Source organism: Taudactylus pleione, unplaced genomic scaffold (genome assembly GCF_031769625.1).
Source record: "Taudactylus pleione unplaced genomic scaffold, aTauple2 ptg000660l, whole genome shotgun sequence".
Classification (NCBI taxonomy): Eukaryota; Metazoa; Chordata; class Amphibia; order Anura; family Myobatrachidae; genus Taudactylus; species Taudactylus pleione.
The window spans coordinates 1,428,360-1,446,048 of NW_028285062.1; the positions used below are offsets into that span (position 1 = coordinate 1,428,360).

Genomic DNA, 17,689 nt, shown 5'->3' on the forward strand with positions numbered 1-17,689 from the left:
GGGATGAGGAGAGTAGTTACTATGCATCATTCTCGTGTACCTGCCTGTGGGATGGAGATAGTATTACTATGCATCATTCTCGTGTATCTGCCTGTGGGATGGAGAGAGTAGTTACTTTGCATCATTCTCGTGTACCTGCCTGCGGGATGAGGAGAGTAGTTACTATGTTTCATTCTCGTGTACCTGCCTGCGGGATGGAGAGAGTATTACTATGCATCATTCTCGTGTACCTGCCTGTGGGATGGAGAGAGTAGTTACTATGCATCATTCTCGTGTACCTGTCTGCGGGATGGAGAGAGTAGTTACTTTGCATCATTCTTGTGTACCTGCCTGCGGGATGAGGAGAGTAGTTACTATGCATCATTCTCGTGTATCTGCCTGTGGGATGGAGAGAGTAGTTACTTTGCATCATTCTCGTGTACCTGCCTGCGGGATGAGGAGAGTAGTTACTATGCATCATTCTCGTGTACCAGCCTGCGGGATGGAGAGAGTATTACTATGCATCATTCTCGTGTACCTGCCTGTGGGATGGAGAGAGTAGTTACTATGCATCATTCTCGTGTACCTGTCTGCGGGATGGAGAGAGTAGTTACTTTGCATCATTCTTGTGTACCTGCCTGCGGGATGAGGAGAGTAGTTACTATGCATCATTCTCGTGTATCTGCCTGTGGGATGGAGAGAGTAGTTACTATGCATCATTCTCGTGTACCTGCCTGCGGGATGAGGAGAGTAGTTACTATGCATCATTCTCGTGTACCTGTCTGCGGGATGGAGAGAGTAGTTACTTTGCATCATTCTCGTGTACCTGCCTGCGGGATGGAGAGAGTATTACTATGCATCATTCTCGTGTATCTGCCTGTGGGATGGAGAGAGTATTCACTATGCATCATTCTCGTGTACCTGCCTGCGGGATGGACAGAATATTTACTATGCATCATTCTCGTGTACCTGCCTGCGGGATGGAGAGAGTAGTTACTTTGCATCATTCTCGTGTACCTGCCTGCGGGATGAGGAGAGTAGTTACTATGCATCATTCTCGTGTACCTGCCTGCGGGATGGAGAGCGTATTTACTATGCATCATTCTCGTGTACCTGCCTGCGGGATGGAGAGAGTATCACTATGCATCATTCTCGTGTACCTGCCTGCGGGATGGAGAGAGTATTACTATGCATCATTCTCGTGTACCTGCCTGCGAGATGGAGAGAGTATTACTATGCATCATTCTCGTGTACCTGCCTGCGGGATGGAGAGCGTATTTACTATGCATCATTCTCGTGTACCTGCCTGCGGGATGGAGAGAGTATTTACTATGCATCATTCTCGTGTACCTGCCTGCGGGATGGAGAGAGTATTACTATGCATCATTCTCGTGTACCTGTCTGCGGGATGGAGAGAGTATCACTATGCATCATTCTCGTGTACCTGTCTGCGGGATGGAGAGAGTATCACTATGCATCATTCTCGTGTACCTGTCTGCGGGATGGAGAGAGTATTACTATGCATCATTCTCGTGTACCTGCCTGCGGGATGGAGAGCGTATTTACTATGCATCATTCACGTGTACCTGCCTGCGGGATGGAGAGAGTATCACTATGCATCATTCTCGTGTACCTGCCTGCGGGATGGAGAGCGTATTTACTATGCATCATTCACGTGTACCTGCCTGCGGGATGGAGAGCGTATTTACTATGCATCATTCACGTGTACCTGCCTGCGGGATGGAGAGCGTATTTACAATGCATCATTCACGTGTACCTGCCTGCGGGATGGAGAGCGTATTTACTATGCATCATTCACGTGTACCTGCCTGTGGGATGGAGAGAGTATTACTAAGCATCATTCTCGTGTACCTGCCTGCGGGATGGAGAGCGTATTTACTATGCATCATTCACGTGTACCTGCCTGCGGGATGGAGAGAGTATTACTATGCATCATTCTCGTGTACCTGTCTGCGGGATGGAGAGCGTATTTACTATGCATCATTCACGTGTACCTGCCTGCGGAATGGAGAGCGTATTTACTATGCATCATTCACGTGTACCTGCCTGCGGGATGGAGAGCGTATTTACTATGCATCATTCACGTGTACCTGCCTGCGGGATGGAGAGAGTATTACTATGCATCATTCTCGTGTACCTGTCTGCGGGATGGAGAGCGTATTTACTATGCATCATTCACGTGTACCTGCCTGCGGGATGGAGAGCGTATTTACTATGCATCTTTCACGTGTACCTGTCTGCGGGATGGAGAGCGTATTTACTATGCATCATTCTCGTGTATCTGCCTGCGGGATGGAGAGAGTATTACTATGCATCATTCTCGTGTACCTGCCTGCGGGATGGAGAGAGTATTACTATGCATCATTCACGTGTACCTGCCTGCGGGATGGAGAGAGTATTACTATGCATCATTCACGTGTACCTGCCTGCGGGATGGAGAGCGTATTTACTATCCATCATTCTCGTGTACCTGCCTGCGGGATGGAGAGAGTACTACTATGCATCATTCTCGTGTACCTGCCTGCGGGATGGAGAGAGTATTTACTATGCATCATTCTCGTGTACCTGCCTGCGGGATGGAGAGAGCATTACTATGCATCATTCTCGTGTACCTGCCTGCGGGATGGAGAGAGTATTTACTATGCATCATTCTCGTGTACCTGCCTGCGGGATGGAGAGAGTATTCACTATGCATCATTCTCGTGTACCTGCCTGCGGGATGGAGAGAGTATTTACTATGCATCATTCGAGTGTACCTGCCTGCGGGATGGAGAGAGTATTACTATGCATCATTCGCGTGTACCTGCCTGCGGAATGGAGAGAGTAGTTACTATGTATCATTCGCGTGTACCTGCCTGCGGGATGGAGAGAGTATCACTATGCATCATTCACGTGTATCTGCCTGCGGGATGGAGAGAGTATCACTATGCATCATTCACGTGTACCTGCCTGTGGGATGGAGAGAGTAGTTACTATGCATCATTCTCGTGTACCTGCCTGTGGGATGGAGAGAGTATTCACTATGCATCATTCTCGTGTACCTGCCTGCGGGATGGAGAGAGTATTACTATGCATCATTCTCGTGTACCTGCCTGCGGGATGGAGAGAGTATTACTATGCATCATTCTCGTGTACCTACCTGCGGGATGGAGAGAGTATTACTATGCATCATTCTCGTGTACCTGCCTGCGGGATGGAGAGACTATCACTATGCATCATTCACGTGTACCTGCCTGCGGGATGGAGAGAGTATCACTATGCATCATTCTCGTGAACCTGCCTGCGGGATGGAGAGAGTATTCACTATGCATCATTCTCGTGTACCTGCCTGCGGGATGGAGAGAGTATTCACTATGCATCACTCTCGTGTATCTGCCTGCGGGATGGAGAGAGTATCACTATGCATCATTCTCGTGAACCTGCCTGCGGGATGGAGAGAGTATTCACTATGCATCACTCTCGTGTATCTGCCTGCGGGATGGAGAGAGTACTACTATGCATCATTCTCGTGTACCTGCCTGCGGGATGGAGAGAGTATTAACTATGCATCATTCTCGTGTACCTGCCTGCGGGATGGAGAGAGTATTTATTATGCATGATTCTCGTGTACCTGCCTGCGGGATGGATAGCGTATTTACTATGCATCATTCTCGTGTACCTGCCTGCGGGATAGAGAGAGTATTCACTATGCATCATTCTCGTGTACCTGCCTGCGGGATGGAGAGAGTATTTACTATGCATCATTCTCTTGTACCTGCCTGCGGGATGGAGAGAGTATTCACTATGCATCATTCTCGTGTACCTGCCTGCGGGATGGAGAGAGTATTTACTATGCATCATTCGAGTGTACCTGCCTGCGGGATGGAGAGAGTATTACTATGCATCATTCTCGTGTACCTGCCTGTGGGATGGAGAGAGTAGTTACTATGCATCATTCTCGTGTACCTGTCTGCGGGATGGAGAGAGTAGTTACTTTGCATCATTCTTGTGTACCTGCCTGCGGGATGAGGAGAGTAGTTACTATGCATCATTCTCGTGTATCTGCCTGTGGGATGGAGAGAGTAGTTACTATGCATCATTCTCGTGTACCTGCCTGCGGGATGAGGAGAGTAGTTACTATGCATCATTCTCGTGTACCTGTCTGCGGGATGGAGAGAGTAGTTACTTTGCATCATTCTCGTGTACCTGCCTGCGGGATGGAGAGAGTATTACTATGCATCATTCTCGTGTATCTGCCTGTGGGATGGAGAGAGTATTCACTATGCATCATTCTCGTGTACCTGCCTGCGGGATGGACAGAATATTTACTATGCATCATTCTCGTGTACCTGCCTGCGGGATGGAGAGAGTAGTTACTTTGCATCATTCTCGTGTACCTGCCTGCGGGATGAGGAGAGTAGTTACTATGCATCATTCTCGTGTACCTGCCTGTGGGATGGAGATAGTATTACTATGCATCATTCTCGTGTATCTGCCTGTGGGATGGAGAGAGTAGTTACTTTGCATCATTCTCGTGTACCTGCCTGCGGGATGAGGAGAGTAGTTACTATGCTTCATTCTCGTGTACCTGCCTGCGGGATGGAGAGAGTATTACTATGCATCATTCTCGTGTACCTGCCTGTGGGATGGAGAGAGTAGTTACTATGCATCATTCTCGTGTACCTGTCTGCGGGATGGAGAGAGTAGTTACTTTGCATCATTCTTGTGTACCTGCCTGCGGGATGAGGAGAGTAGTTACTATGCATCATTCTCGTGTATCTGCCTGTGGGATGGAGAGAGTAGTTACTTTGCATCATTCTCGTGTACCTGCCTGCGGGATGAGGAGAGTAGTTACTATGCATCATTCTCGTGTACCAGCCTGCGGGATGTAGAGAGTATTACTATGCATCATTCTCGTGTACCTGCCTGTGGGATGGAGAGAGTAGTTACTATGCATCATTCTCGTGTACCTGTCTGCGGGATGGAGAGAGTAGTTACTTTGCATCATTCTTGTGTACCTGCCTGCGGGATGAGGAGAGTAGTTACTATGCATCATTCTCGTGTATCTGCCTGTGGGATGGAGAGAGTAGTTACTATGCATCATTCTCGTGTACCTGCCTGCGGGATGAGGAGAGTAGTTACTATGCATCATTCTCGTGTACCTGTCTGCGGGATGGAGAGAGTAGTTACTTTGCATCATTCTCGTGTACCTGCCTGCGGGATGGAGAGAGTATTGCTATGCATCATTCTCGTGTATCTGCCTGTGGGATGGAGAGAGTATTCACTATGCATCATTCTCGTGTACCTGCCTGCGGGATGGACAGAATATTTACTATGCATCATTCTCGTGTACCTGCCTGCGCGATGGAGAGAGTAGTTACTTTGCATCATTCTCGTGTACCTGCCTGCGGGATGAGGAGAGTAGTTACTATGCATCATTCTCGTGTACCTGCCTGCGGGATGGAGAGCGTATTTACTATGCATCATTCTCGTGTACCTGCCTGCGGGATGGAGAGAGTATCACTATGCATCATTCTCGTGTACCTGCCTGCGGGATGGAGAGAGTATTACTATGCATCATTCTCGTGTACCTGCCTGCGAGATGGAGAGAGTATTACTATGCATCATTCTCGTGTACCTGCCTGCGGGATGGAGAGCGTATTTACTATGCATCATTCTCGTGTACCTGCCTGCGGGATGGAGAGAGTATTTACTATGCATCATTCTCGTGTACCTGCCTGCGGGATGGAGAGAGTATTACTATGCATCATTCTCGTGTACCTGCCTGCGGGATGGTCAGAATATTTACTATGCATCATTCTCGTGTACCTGCCTGCGGGATGGAGAGAGTAGTTACTTTGCATCATTCTCGTGTACCTGCCTGCGGGATGGAGAGCGTTTTTACTATGCATCATTCTCGTGTACCTGCCTGCGGGATGGAGAGAGTATCACTATGCATCATTCTCGTGTACCTGCCTGCGGGATGGAGAGAGTATTACTATGCATCATTCTCGTGTACCTGCCTGCGAGATGGAGAGAGTATTACTATGCATCATTCTCGTGTACCTGCCTGCGGGATGGAGAGCGTATTTACTATGCATCATTCTCGTGTACCTGCCTGCGGGATGGAGAGAGTATTTACTATGCATCATTCTCGTGTACCTGCCTGCGGGATGGAGAGAGTATTACTATGCATCATTCTCGTGTACCTGCCTGCGGGATGGAGAGCGTATTTACTATGCATCATTCTCGTGTATCTGCCTGTGGGATGGAGAGAGTAGTTACTATGCATCATTCTCGTGTACCTGCCTGCGGGATGGAGAGAGTATTTACTATGCATCATTCTCGTGTACCTGCCTGCGGGATGGAGAGAGTATTTACTATGCATCATTCTCGTGTACCTGCCTGCGGGGTGGAGAGAGTATTACTATGCATCATTCTCGTGTACCTGCCTGCGGGATGGAGAGAGTATTTACTATGCATCATTCTCGTGTACCTGCCTGCGGGATGGACAGAATATTTACTATGCATCATTCTCGTGTACCTGCCTGCGGGATGGAGAGAGTAGTTACTATGCATCATTCTCGTGTACCTGCCTGCGGGATGGAGAGAGTATCACTATGCATCATTCTCGTGTACCTGCCTGCGGGATGGAGAGAGTATTACTATGCATCATTCTCGTGTACCTGCCTGCGGGATGGAGAGAGTATCACTATGCATCATTCTCGTGTACCTGCCTGCGGGATGGAGAGAGTATTACTATGCATCATTCTCGTGTACCTGCCTGCGGGATGGAGAGAGTATCACTATGCATCATTCTCCTGCAATCCTTCTTCATGATAACAGAGACTATAAACTTACAAGCATCTAGTGCTATGAGTAAGACACAGCCTGTAAAGCTACTGCCATCCACTAACTGCACAATTGTTCCAGCGCAGTCATAGGACACTCTCTCAGAGATATCGGTGTAGAACACAATGTGGCTGCTTGAACTGCTCCACTTTTAATCAGTCGCTGTTACCGCGCTTTCTACCGTATTACCTCCTGCAGGCTCTGGTTTCATTTAAAGCCGCTCTACCACCTACAGTAATTAACATATTTTTGTTCACCACTTTAAATTGACTGTGGGGGAGAGGTGAGTGGGAGAACCAATCAGAGGGCGCACGGTGTCCGTGATAGACACTCTCACTAAGCCGTGGAAATATGGCTGCACGCAGGAGGTGCTAGTTATCTGCTGATGGTTATTGCCCTTTAAATCTACAATTTCACTGAGGATTCATAAAATAGAAGTGTTGTTAAATCTCTTTATATGGAAAATATGATTAGTAGCTGCTACATTTATATTAAATGAAGAATAATGCAATATTGCTGATGAAACTGTAACTATTATCCACACTCTTATTAGCATGAAGATAATGCATCTATTGCAACAAAATCTCTACCAACATGATACATATCACAAAGCCATATAACGACTGACATTCCGGCTTAAAGTATACGTTCAGTGAGGCTACTTTCATCAGTGAAACCGAAAAATGTTGTTTTGGGGTTTTTTTTCATTAAACCTTCATTGAAGAGTGTTACTGTGGGCGGGGGAGATGTGCGTTAGTGGAACGCGCACAGAACAGCGTGGGAAAGCAGATTATAACCCGACGCTGAGGAAACGCCGTTAGCATGTGATGTGAAGTGGGCATTGCAATCATTCCGGAGGGGAATGACTGTCGTGCAAGTTCTTACAACTACACGGCACCCTGACTGGGACAGCTTGTACAAAGAATTAATAGCAATAATAATAAACCAATATAATTCACATTGTGTCAGTGCATAGCGTGCAAAGGAGCTCATTCAGACCCGCTCGCTGGCAAAAAAGGGGCCAGATATTTAAATTAAGCGCTCGCACTGCGTCGCATAAGGACGCCCACTGTGTTTTAGCGAGCTACAGCAAAATGCGCTCGGAATTGTCTAAAGACGCCCTCTTTCCACTCGCAACACACGTCATCTCCGGGAAATGAAGGATTAATCGGGACCATCGAGAGCCATCGGAGCTGCTCGCAGCCCTTGGGGTTGCCTTAGCCTGCCACAAGCACTGCGTTCAGCGCTGGCTGAAATACATGCAGGTGACATGTACAATGACGATACATCGCTAATTATGCACGCCTTTTAAACGGCGTTTTGGCGGCCAGACACACCTGAGTTCGCACATCCACTCCCCCGTTCACAAGCACCTTCCCCTGTTACCTCCCACAAATGGCATTATCTGTCACTCAAAGCAGCGACCTGATAGGGGCTTACGAGCTACCAAAATCAGATCGCAACGAATGGCTTGCGCACGCGCACTGCGAATTATATGCATGCGCAGATGGGCGAAAATCGCTCACAGTGAGCGAGCGTAACTTAGCAAGCGGGTCTGAATCAGGTCCAATGGCTTAGACTGCCAAACAGGCCTATGGTGTACATTTGTAAATGGAGTAAAGTATTGAGCATGTGCATTTTGCATTGCTTCCCCCATAGCATGATAAATAAAATGTAATAATTGTAATGTTAATGTAATGCTGGATTCTTACACACAGGCTGCTCCACGTCAGGACAATACAGAATTGTAAAAGAATAGAGTTGACTTTGAAATGTACACGGGATGAAGCCACGGTACAAGGCGAACCAGTATTCCGCCTATCCCTTCACTGGAACTAGTGATATCACTGAGGCACGAGGCACGTCATGTCTCAGTGAAGTCACTGATTCTGAGTTGAATTGCCTGGCTGCATTCTCATCAATATGGATTCAGGGCCTGATTCAGCTAGGAACGCAGTTACTTATAGGCGCTGATATTAGCAACTGCGCTGCGTGCGTATAATCAGAATAGCGATAACGGTCACAGAATTGTTGCCTCTACAATGTGTAGTCGTCGTGGTCACTAATAGGAAGCTGATTATAGCTACTACCAAACGTTCTCATTCTCCTCTTTACATGGAATAGTTATTCATCGTCCCCTGCTGACACTTACCTGATAGCAGCTTCTGTAGTGATGCACTGTGACTCCCAGCCAGAGCCGCTGTTACTGTATGGTTATCTCTCTACTGCAAAGTACAAAGAGAAGGTGAAGGGCTCGGACATGAGGTCTGGTTATCTGACAGCGGACACAGGAAAAAGGGACAGTTACCTTCATTTACACTGCAATAATATGTGCGGAAATGTGCTTAATAATTCCACTAAATGGCATTATGAGGTGTTTGTGCACAGTCGTTCTGCCCTGTTAGTTAAGCCCATAGTTGATGAGTAGGCATTATAATGCATTTATTTGTAGCCACATGCAAATAAAGTGGTTTCAGTACCAAGGATACAGCAGCAGTGAGATCAGTCTGCTAACCACACTGTCCAAGGTGTATTGTCCAGTCTTGCCCTTACATACAGAATTCCAGAGGATAATCTGCTGACCGTTGGGTCCGAAGTGCCCTGTCCAGTCTCATTCTAACACACAGATAATCTGCTGGCCGCAGTGTCCAAAGTGCACCGTCCAGTCTCATTCTAACACACAGAATGCCAGAAAGATAATCTGCAGACCGCAGTGTCCGATTCATTCTAACACACAGAATGCCAGGAGGATAATCTGCAGACCGCAGTGTCCGATTCTAACACACAGAATGCCAGGAGGATAATCTGCAGACCGCAGTGTCCTATTCTAACACACAGAATGTCGGGAAGATGGTCTGCAGGCCACAGTGTGTGAAGTGCACTGTCCAGTCTCATTCTAACACACAGAATGCCAGGAGGATAATCTGCAGACCGCAGTGTCCGATTCTAACACACAGAATGCCAGGAGGATAATCTGCAGACCGCAGTGTCCGATTCTAACACACAGAATGCCAGGAGGATAATCTGCAGACCGCAGTGTCCGATTCTAACGCACAGAATGCCGGGAAGATGGTCTGCAGTCCGCAGTGTCCGATTCTAACACACAGAATGCCAGGAGGATAATCTGCATACCGCAGTGTCCGATTCTAACACACAGAATGCCAGGAGGATAATCTGCAGACCGCAGTGTCCGATTCTAATGCACAGAATGCCGGGAAGATGGTCTGCAGTCCGCAGTGTCCGATTCTAACACACAGAATGCCAGGAGGATAATCTGCATACCGCAGTGTCCGATTCTAACACACAGAATGCCAGGAGGATAATCTGCAGACCGCAGTGTCCGATTCTAACACACAGAATGCCAGGAGGATAATCTGCATAACGCAGTGTCCTATTCTAACACACAGAATGCCGGGAAGATAATCTGCAGACCGCAGTGTCCGATTCTAACACACAGAATGCCGGGAAGATGGTCTGCAGGACGCAGTGTCTGAAGTGCGCTGTCCAGTCTCATTCTAACACACAGAATGCCGGGAAGATGGTCTGCAGGCCGCAGTGTCTGAAGTGCGCTGTCCAGTCTCATTCTAACACACAGAATGCCGGGAAGATGGTCTGCAGGCCGCAGTGTCTGAAGTGCGCTTTCCAGTCTCATTCTAACACACAGAATACCGGGAAGATGGTCTGCAGGCCGCAGTGTCTGAAGTGCGCTGTCCAGTCTCATTCTAACACACAGAATGCCGGGAAGATGGTCTGCAGGCCGCAGTGTCTGAAGTGCGCTGTCCAGTCTCATTCTAACACACAGAATGCCGGGAAGATGGTCTGCAGGCCGCAGTGTCTGAAGTGCGCTGTCCAGTCTCATTCTAACACACAGAATGCTGGGAAGATGGTCTGCAGGCCGCAGTGTCTGAAGTGCGCTGTCCAATCTCATTCTAACACACAGAATGCCGGGAAGATGGTCTGCAGGCCGCAGTGTCTGAAGTGCGCTGTCCAGTCTCATTCTAACACACAGAATGCCGGGAAGATGGTCTGCAGGCCGCAGTGTCTGAAGTGCGCTGTCCAGTCTCATTCTAACACACAGAATGCCGGGAAGATGGTCTGCAGGCCGCAGTGTCTGAAGTGCGCTGTCCAGTCTCATTCTAACACACAGAATGCCGGGAAGATGGTCTGCAGGCCGCAGTGTCTGAAGTGCGCTTTCCAGTCTCATTCTAACACACAGAATACCGGGAAGATGGTCTGCAGGCCGCAGTGTCTGAAGTGCGCTGTCCAGTCTCATTCTAACACACAGAATGCCGGGAAGATGGTCTGCAGGCCGCAGTGTCTGAAGTGCGCTGTCCAGTCTCATTCTAACACACAGAATGCCGGGAAGATGGTCTGCAGGCCGCAGTGTCTGAAGTGCGCTGTCCAGTCTCATTCTAACACACAGAATGCTGGGAAGATGGTCTGCAGGCCGCAGTGTCTGAAGTGCGCTGTCCAATCTCATTCTAACACACAGAATGCCGGGAAGATGGTCTGCAGGCCGCAGTGTCTGAAGTGCGCTGTCCAGTCTCATTCTAACACACAGAATGCCGGGAAGATGGTCTGCAGGCCGCAGTGTCTGAAGTGCGCTGTCCAGTCTCATTCTAACACACAGAATGCCGGGAAGATGGTCTGCAGGCCGCAGTGTCTGAAGTGCGCTGTCCAGTCTCATTCTAACACACAGAATGCTGGGAAGATGGTCTGCAGGCCGCAGTGTCTGAAGTGCGCTGTCCAATCTCATTCTAACACACAGAATGCCGGGAAGATGGTCTGCAGGCCGCAGTGTCTGAAGTGCGCTGTCCAGTCTCATTCTAACACACAGAATGCCGGGAAGATGGTCTGCAGGCCGCAGTGTCTGAAGTGCGCTGTCCAGTCTCATTCTAACACACAGAATGCCGGGAAGATGGTCTGCAGGCCGCAGTGTCTGAAGTGCGCTGTCCAGTCTCATTCTAACACACAGAATGCCGGGAAGATGGTCTGCAGGCCGCAGTGTCTGAAGTGCGCTGTCCAATCTCATTCTAACACACAGAATGCCGGGAAGATGGTCTGCAGGCCGCAGTGTCTGAAGTGCGCTGTCCAGTCTCATTCTAACACACAGAATGCCGGGAAGATGGTCTGCAGGCCGCAGTGTCTGAAGTGCGCTGTCCAGTCTCATTCTAACACACAGAATGCCGGGAAGATGGTCTGCAGGCCGCAGTGTCTGAAGTGCGCTGTCCAGTCTCATTCTAACACACAGAATGCCGGGAAGATGGTCTGCAGGCCGCAGTGTCTGAAGTGCGCTGTCCAATCTCATTCTAACACACAGAATGCCGGGAAGATGGTCTGCAGGCCGCAGTGTCTGAAGTGCGCTGTCCACTCTTGTCATTTTGCAGAATTCCAGGAGGAGGATCTGTTGAGCGCAAAACTCCATGTACACAGAGTAGCGAAGTCATCACACTCATTATTCCTTAGGGATAATCCTCTGATATCCATGTCCGACATGCACTGTCCAGTTACTGTACTAGAACTAAAATGTAGCGTAAGATCTCCATGTTTCTGTGATAGTTTATAGTAGATAGAATGTATCAGCTCATAATGGTATTTATCTCAGAGTGCTGTACAACGGCAGATAATTAATCTTATTGTCTATTATAATAGCTCATATCTATGGAAAGGAGAACAACCTCTGCAGAAGGTTACATATTGCATACTAACATAGGAGACACCTTCTGCAGTTATACAAGTTATAATAAATTGTTAATGTCAAAGCGCTCTTTTGTCTGGTTGAATTCAAACAATCCAATTGGCCTATTAAGGCATATAAGTTGAATATTCTATATCCAGGCTTTTTTGTACTTTGTAACACAAGTGTTCATTGCAGGTTATCACGGTTAGGAGCAGCTTAACTATATTCAGTAATAATTTTTTTTATATGCGCCTGAATTATATATGTGTATTGCATATATATTTTTTTGGACATTGTAACTCATTGTTTATACATACATTTCTATCACTCCTAATAACATTGTATTAAAAAGAAAAATCTCTTTATTCAAAGTTAAAACTCTAATAGCAAAATTGATTCTTGGATACATCCAGATTCCCTCTTTAAGGAGATTACGAACTAAACTGCAACAAAAGAAACAATGTCTATTAAATGATACATCTAGTGAAAGGGGAGTACTCCGTTTACATTGCCAGAAAAGGTAATGTGAATGCAGAACACACAGTTACAGTATATACGCACATGCTGGCAATTATTGTGTATATATAACAGTGTCACCTCTCACATCGGTAGTGGTTGTCGGACTTCCAGGCAGCTGCGTTTGGTCTGGAGAGTGGTCATTTGTCTGGGATTCTGTACAGACAGCCCCTATAGAGTTGGTGTATATTCTTTTCCTCTAGGTTAGTGTTTACCAGGAGATGCCCGCTCAGGTAATTGCACAGCTCTAACATCACTGGTCTTTTCTCCACATCTGTGTGGCTGTAATGCAATGATTGGGCTGCTGCACGTGTTGCGCACATGGATAAATGCTATTTAATAGCGTATGAACCACGGCACCACTTTTATAGGCTTTGTGAAGTCTCTGTCTGCAATCCTCATTGTAACTTCTCACTTTCACAGGTTCCGTCCATGCGACATCCATCGCAGCGTCCCGAGTAGAGCAGGCATTGTCTGAGGTGGCCTCTTCTCTGCAGAGCAGTGCCCCAAAGCAAGGCCCTCTTCACCCCTGGATGACACTCGCACAGATCTGGTTGCATGCAGGTAAGGATACATATTCACCGTCTATTATTCCGCAGCAGAGTACATGCTGTAAATGTTGCATGCTGGATAGGACTGTACTAATTACACAGTCCCCCACTCTTTAGTAATCGCTTTCCAAATCTTGCTCTGCAAACACATCTTTGTTGGCTCTTTAATAACAGTTGGGCTTCTGGGCCATGCCTTTATTGGATCATAATATGCAGTGAGTCAGCCAACGAGGACAGAGTGCAAAGTGAGTCAGGCAGTAGGGACAGATGTGCAGTGCGTCAGGCATCGAGGACAGAGTGTGCAGTGAGTCAGGCAACGAGGACAGAGTGCAAAGTGAGTCAGGCAGTAGGTACAGAGTGTGCAGTGAGTCAGGCATTGAGGACAGAGTGTGCAGTGAGTCATGTGGCGGGACAGTGCAGAGTGAGTCAGTTGGCGGGGACACAGTGTGCAGTGAGTCGGCATCGAGGACAGAGGACCTTACTCAGAGTCGGTTGTGAGCGCTCGTAACCGACTCGATGTTGGTCCACAGGGCATGCGCGCGACGGAGACTGCTCAGTCGTGCGCATGCGTGAGCCCCGCTAACGACGGATCACAATCACCCGTCGTTAGCGGGCTCGAAGCAGACGGAGCAAGCTGTCGATGTTGATTGACAGCTCGCTCCGTTTGCTGGGCGGGCCGGGGACGTGCCCGGCCAAACGGAGGCGTTCCTTTCGGAACGCTTGCCGTTTTGTGGGCGTCCCCACTGACGACATCAGTGATGTCAGTGGGGAGCTTCCTGCTCAAACAGAGCAGGAAGCTCCCTGGGGCTTAAGGTTGACGAGACCCTATCCTAGGGTGTCGTCGTAAGCTCCGATGGTCGCGATGGTCTTGACCATCACGACCATCTCCCTTAGCGGTCGTTAGAGCTGTGGGTGTTAACCCACAGCCTAACGACCGACATGGAGGCGGCCGTTCAGGATGCAAGCAGCCACCCTGTTTCTGAGCGACCACTTGCATCCTGCGACCGCCTCTGAATGAGGCCCAGAGTGTGCAGTGAGTCAGTTGGCGGGACAGTGCAGAGTGAGTCAGTTGGCGGGGACAGAGTGTGCAGTGAGTCAGGTGGTGGGGAGAGAGTGCGCAGTGAGTCAGGTGGCGGGGACAGTGCGCAGTGAGTCAGGTGGCGGGGACAGAGTGCGCAGTGAGTCAGGTGGCGGGGACAGAGTGCGCAGTGAGTCAGGTGGCGGGGGGACAGAGTGCGCAGTGAGTCAGGTGGCGGGGACAGAGTGCGCAGTGAGTCAGGTGGCGCGGACAGAGTGCGCAGTGAGTTAGGTGGCGGGGACTGAGGCTCTGATTCAGAGCCGGACGCTGTGACAGAGCGCTCGCTCTGAATCAGGGCCGACCTTCCTAATTTTAGAGCGGCCTCCGGGCCGCTCGTATAACTGTGGGTGACCACCCACAGCTATAGCGAGCGGCCAGGATGGTGAGTGAGCTGTAGCGAGCGGTCGATGGTGAGTGACAGCACGCCCCCTTTGTAGCGAGACCCATAGCGACGGCTTGCCCGTCGCTATCCGGGTCTCGCCCATGCGCACGACGGAGCCGGGTCTGTCATGCGCATGCGCACTGGGCCAACATCGACCCGCTTGTGAGCGCTCGCGAGCGGGTCTGAATCAGGCCCAGAGTTTGCGCAGTGAATTAGGCTGGAGGCAGAGGACGCAGTCAATCAGGCCTGGAGGACAGAGTGGGCAATGAATCCACCAAGGGGCAGAGGGAACAGTGAATCCACCAGGGGGGGGTACAGGGTGCAGTGAATCAGATGGCATGGAATCAGATGGGGGAGACTGAGGGCCTGATTCAGAGCCGGACGCTATTTGCGTACGGTCGTTCCAAAAAAGGGGCCGGCTATTTAAATTGAGCGCTCGCTCTTTGCGGTTTGTTGACGTCTCTATGTCTGAGCGAGTGAAAAATGCGCTCGCTATTTTGTAAAGTCGCCCCTTTGCCGTTCGCATCACACGTCATCTCCGGTATTTATTAGATTAATCGGGAACATCGAAAGGCATCTGAACTGCTCGCAGTGCTTGTGGTAGGTTTTTCTGCCTGCTATCACTGCGAGCAGTTCAGGCTAAGAGACAACCAAGTGACGTGGTCGATGACGCTCCTTTACTAATTATGCACTCCCATTAAACGCCCTTTTGACCGTTTGGCACGCCTGCGTTCGGATCTCCACTCCCCCGTTTTCAAGCACCTTCCCCTGTTACCACCCACAAACGGTACATTTTGTCCAATCACATTAGCAGCCCCTCGCTGTTTTACGAGCGCCCGATTTCCGACCCCAATGACTGGTTTGCGCATGCGCATTACGACCCATACGCATGCGTAGTTGTGCGAACATCGCTCATAGCGAATGAGCGGCCGCTTACGAGCGGCTCTGAATCAGGCCCAGAGTGCGCAGTGAGTCAGGTGGCGGGGACAGTGGATGCAGTGAGTCAGGTGGCGGGGACAGTGGATGCAGTGAATAAGGCAGGGTGTGGGTAGAGTGTAAAATAAATCAGACAGGTACAGGGGGCCTCATTCAGAGGCGGTCATAGGATGCAAGCGGTCGTTCTGAAACAGGGCGGCCGCTTGCATCCTGAACGGCCGCCTCCATGTTGATCGCTAAGCTGTGGGTTAATGAGGCACATCCACTAGACGATCTACACCCTGTCCAATCTCTAAATGATTTTCCCTTGATTTTTTCCCTTGAAATGTTATCTTTCAGTCTGAACGATTTGCAAACGATCTTTAATAGATCAAGTGAAATTGACCTGCATGTTCAGTCGACTGACGAGACGATCAAACGACCAGCGGGACCACACATTGTTGATCGTTAACGACCAAACACTGCACGATTTATAAACAATTTTGAAACGATTGAACGATAACGACGTCGTTATCGTTCAATCACCCGCTAAAATCATGTAGTGGATGGCCCATTAACACCCACTGCTCTAACGACCGCTAAGGGTGAAGGTCGCGATAGTCAAGACCATTGCAACCATCTGGGCTTTTGACGAGACCCTAAGGTAGGGGGGCCGCTCTAAAAAAACAGATGCCCGGCCGGCCCTGATTCAGAGCGAGCGCTCTGTCAGAGCGTCCGGCTCTGAATCAGGCCCTCAGTCCTCTCCCCGCTTGATTCACTGCATCCACTGTGCAGATGAATGAGTGTTTCTGATGATGTAATGGACTTTCCCCGTATTTTGCAAAGGAAGCTTGGGTCCTTACTGCTGGGTTTAGCACAGGGACTTTGGACCTCATTCAGAGCCGGTCGCACAGAGCGTGCAGTCGGTCTGAATGAGGGTAGGATGTCTTGAATTTTCAAGACGTCCTCCTTCGCGGTGGTAAGGCTGTGGGTTAACACCCACAGCCTTACGACCGCCTAAGGTGATTGTCGCGATGGTCAAGGTAGGGTAGGGTAGGGTCTCCCTTGTCGTAAGCCCCGGAGAGCTTTCGGCTCTGTCTGAGCCGGAAGCTCTCCACTGACATCATTAGTGATGTCAGTGGGGCGCCCCCAAACGGTAGGCATTCCCATGGGAACGCCCCCGTTTGGGCTGCCACCCCCCCGGCCCGCCTTCCAAACACGGCGAGCTGCCTTTGGATCGAGACCCGCTACGACCGGCGCTGTCGGTCGTAGCGGGTCTCACGCATGCGCACGACGGCGCCGGCGCCGTCGTGCGCATGCTCTGTGGGGGGCCATCGACCCGGTCTGAGCGCATCGGCGCTAACGACCGGGTCTGAATGACCCCCTTATGCTTCCCTTGATTAAATAAAACTAGCTGGGTTTATCACAAGTCTCTGACCTTGTTTCAGTGACATCTGTACGGAAACAATGATCAGAGACTCCCCCTGAGAGGGTGAAATTTCACTCTGTGACTCGGAGCACAACAGCCCCTTGACCTGCCGTTTCAGCATCGCAGACATGATGGAATTTCACTGGCATGTAATGAGAATGGGACAGTTCACACTGATACACATCTCACACAAAATTCATGTAAACGTAACTAAAGAGTGAGCTAGGCGAGACCTGTACCCTCTTCACCAAACTGGGTTATTATGCTTACATAATTAAAAAAACTTACTGTTTGCTCTGTACAAACA

General features: G+C 49.4%; 1 protein-coding gene across 2 annotated transcripts in view; it reads left to right on the forward strand.

Moving 5' to 3' along the window:
- The window catches only part of TTC7B (tetratricopeptide repeat domain 7B), a 206,775-nt gene that overhangs the window by 169,044 nt on the left and 20,042 nt on the right, over window positions 1-17,689 (forward strand). For both annotated transcript variants that reach the window (XM_088455569.1, XM_088455570.1), the window contains one exon: window positions 13,451-13,591. In XM_088455569.1, the coding sequence (XP_088311695.1) occupies window positions 13,451-13,591 (141 nt within the window). The remainder of the gene's footprint in view (window positions 1-13,450; window positions 13,592-17,689) is intronic.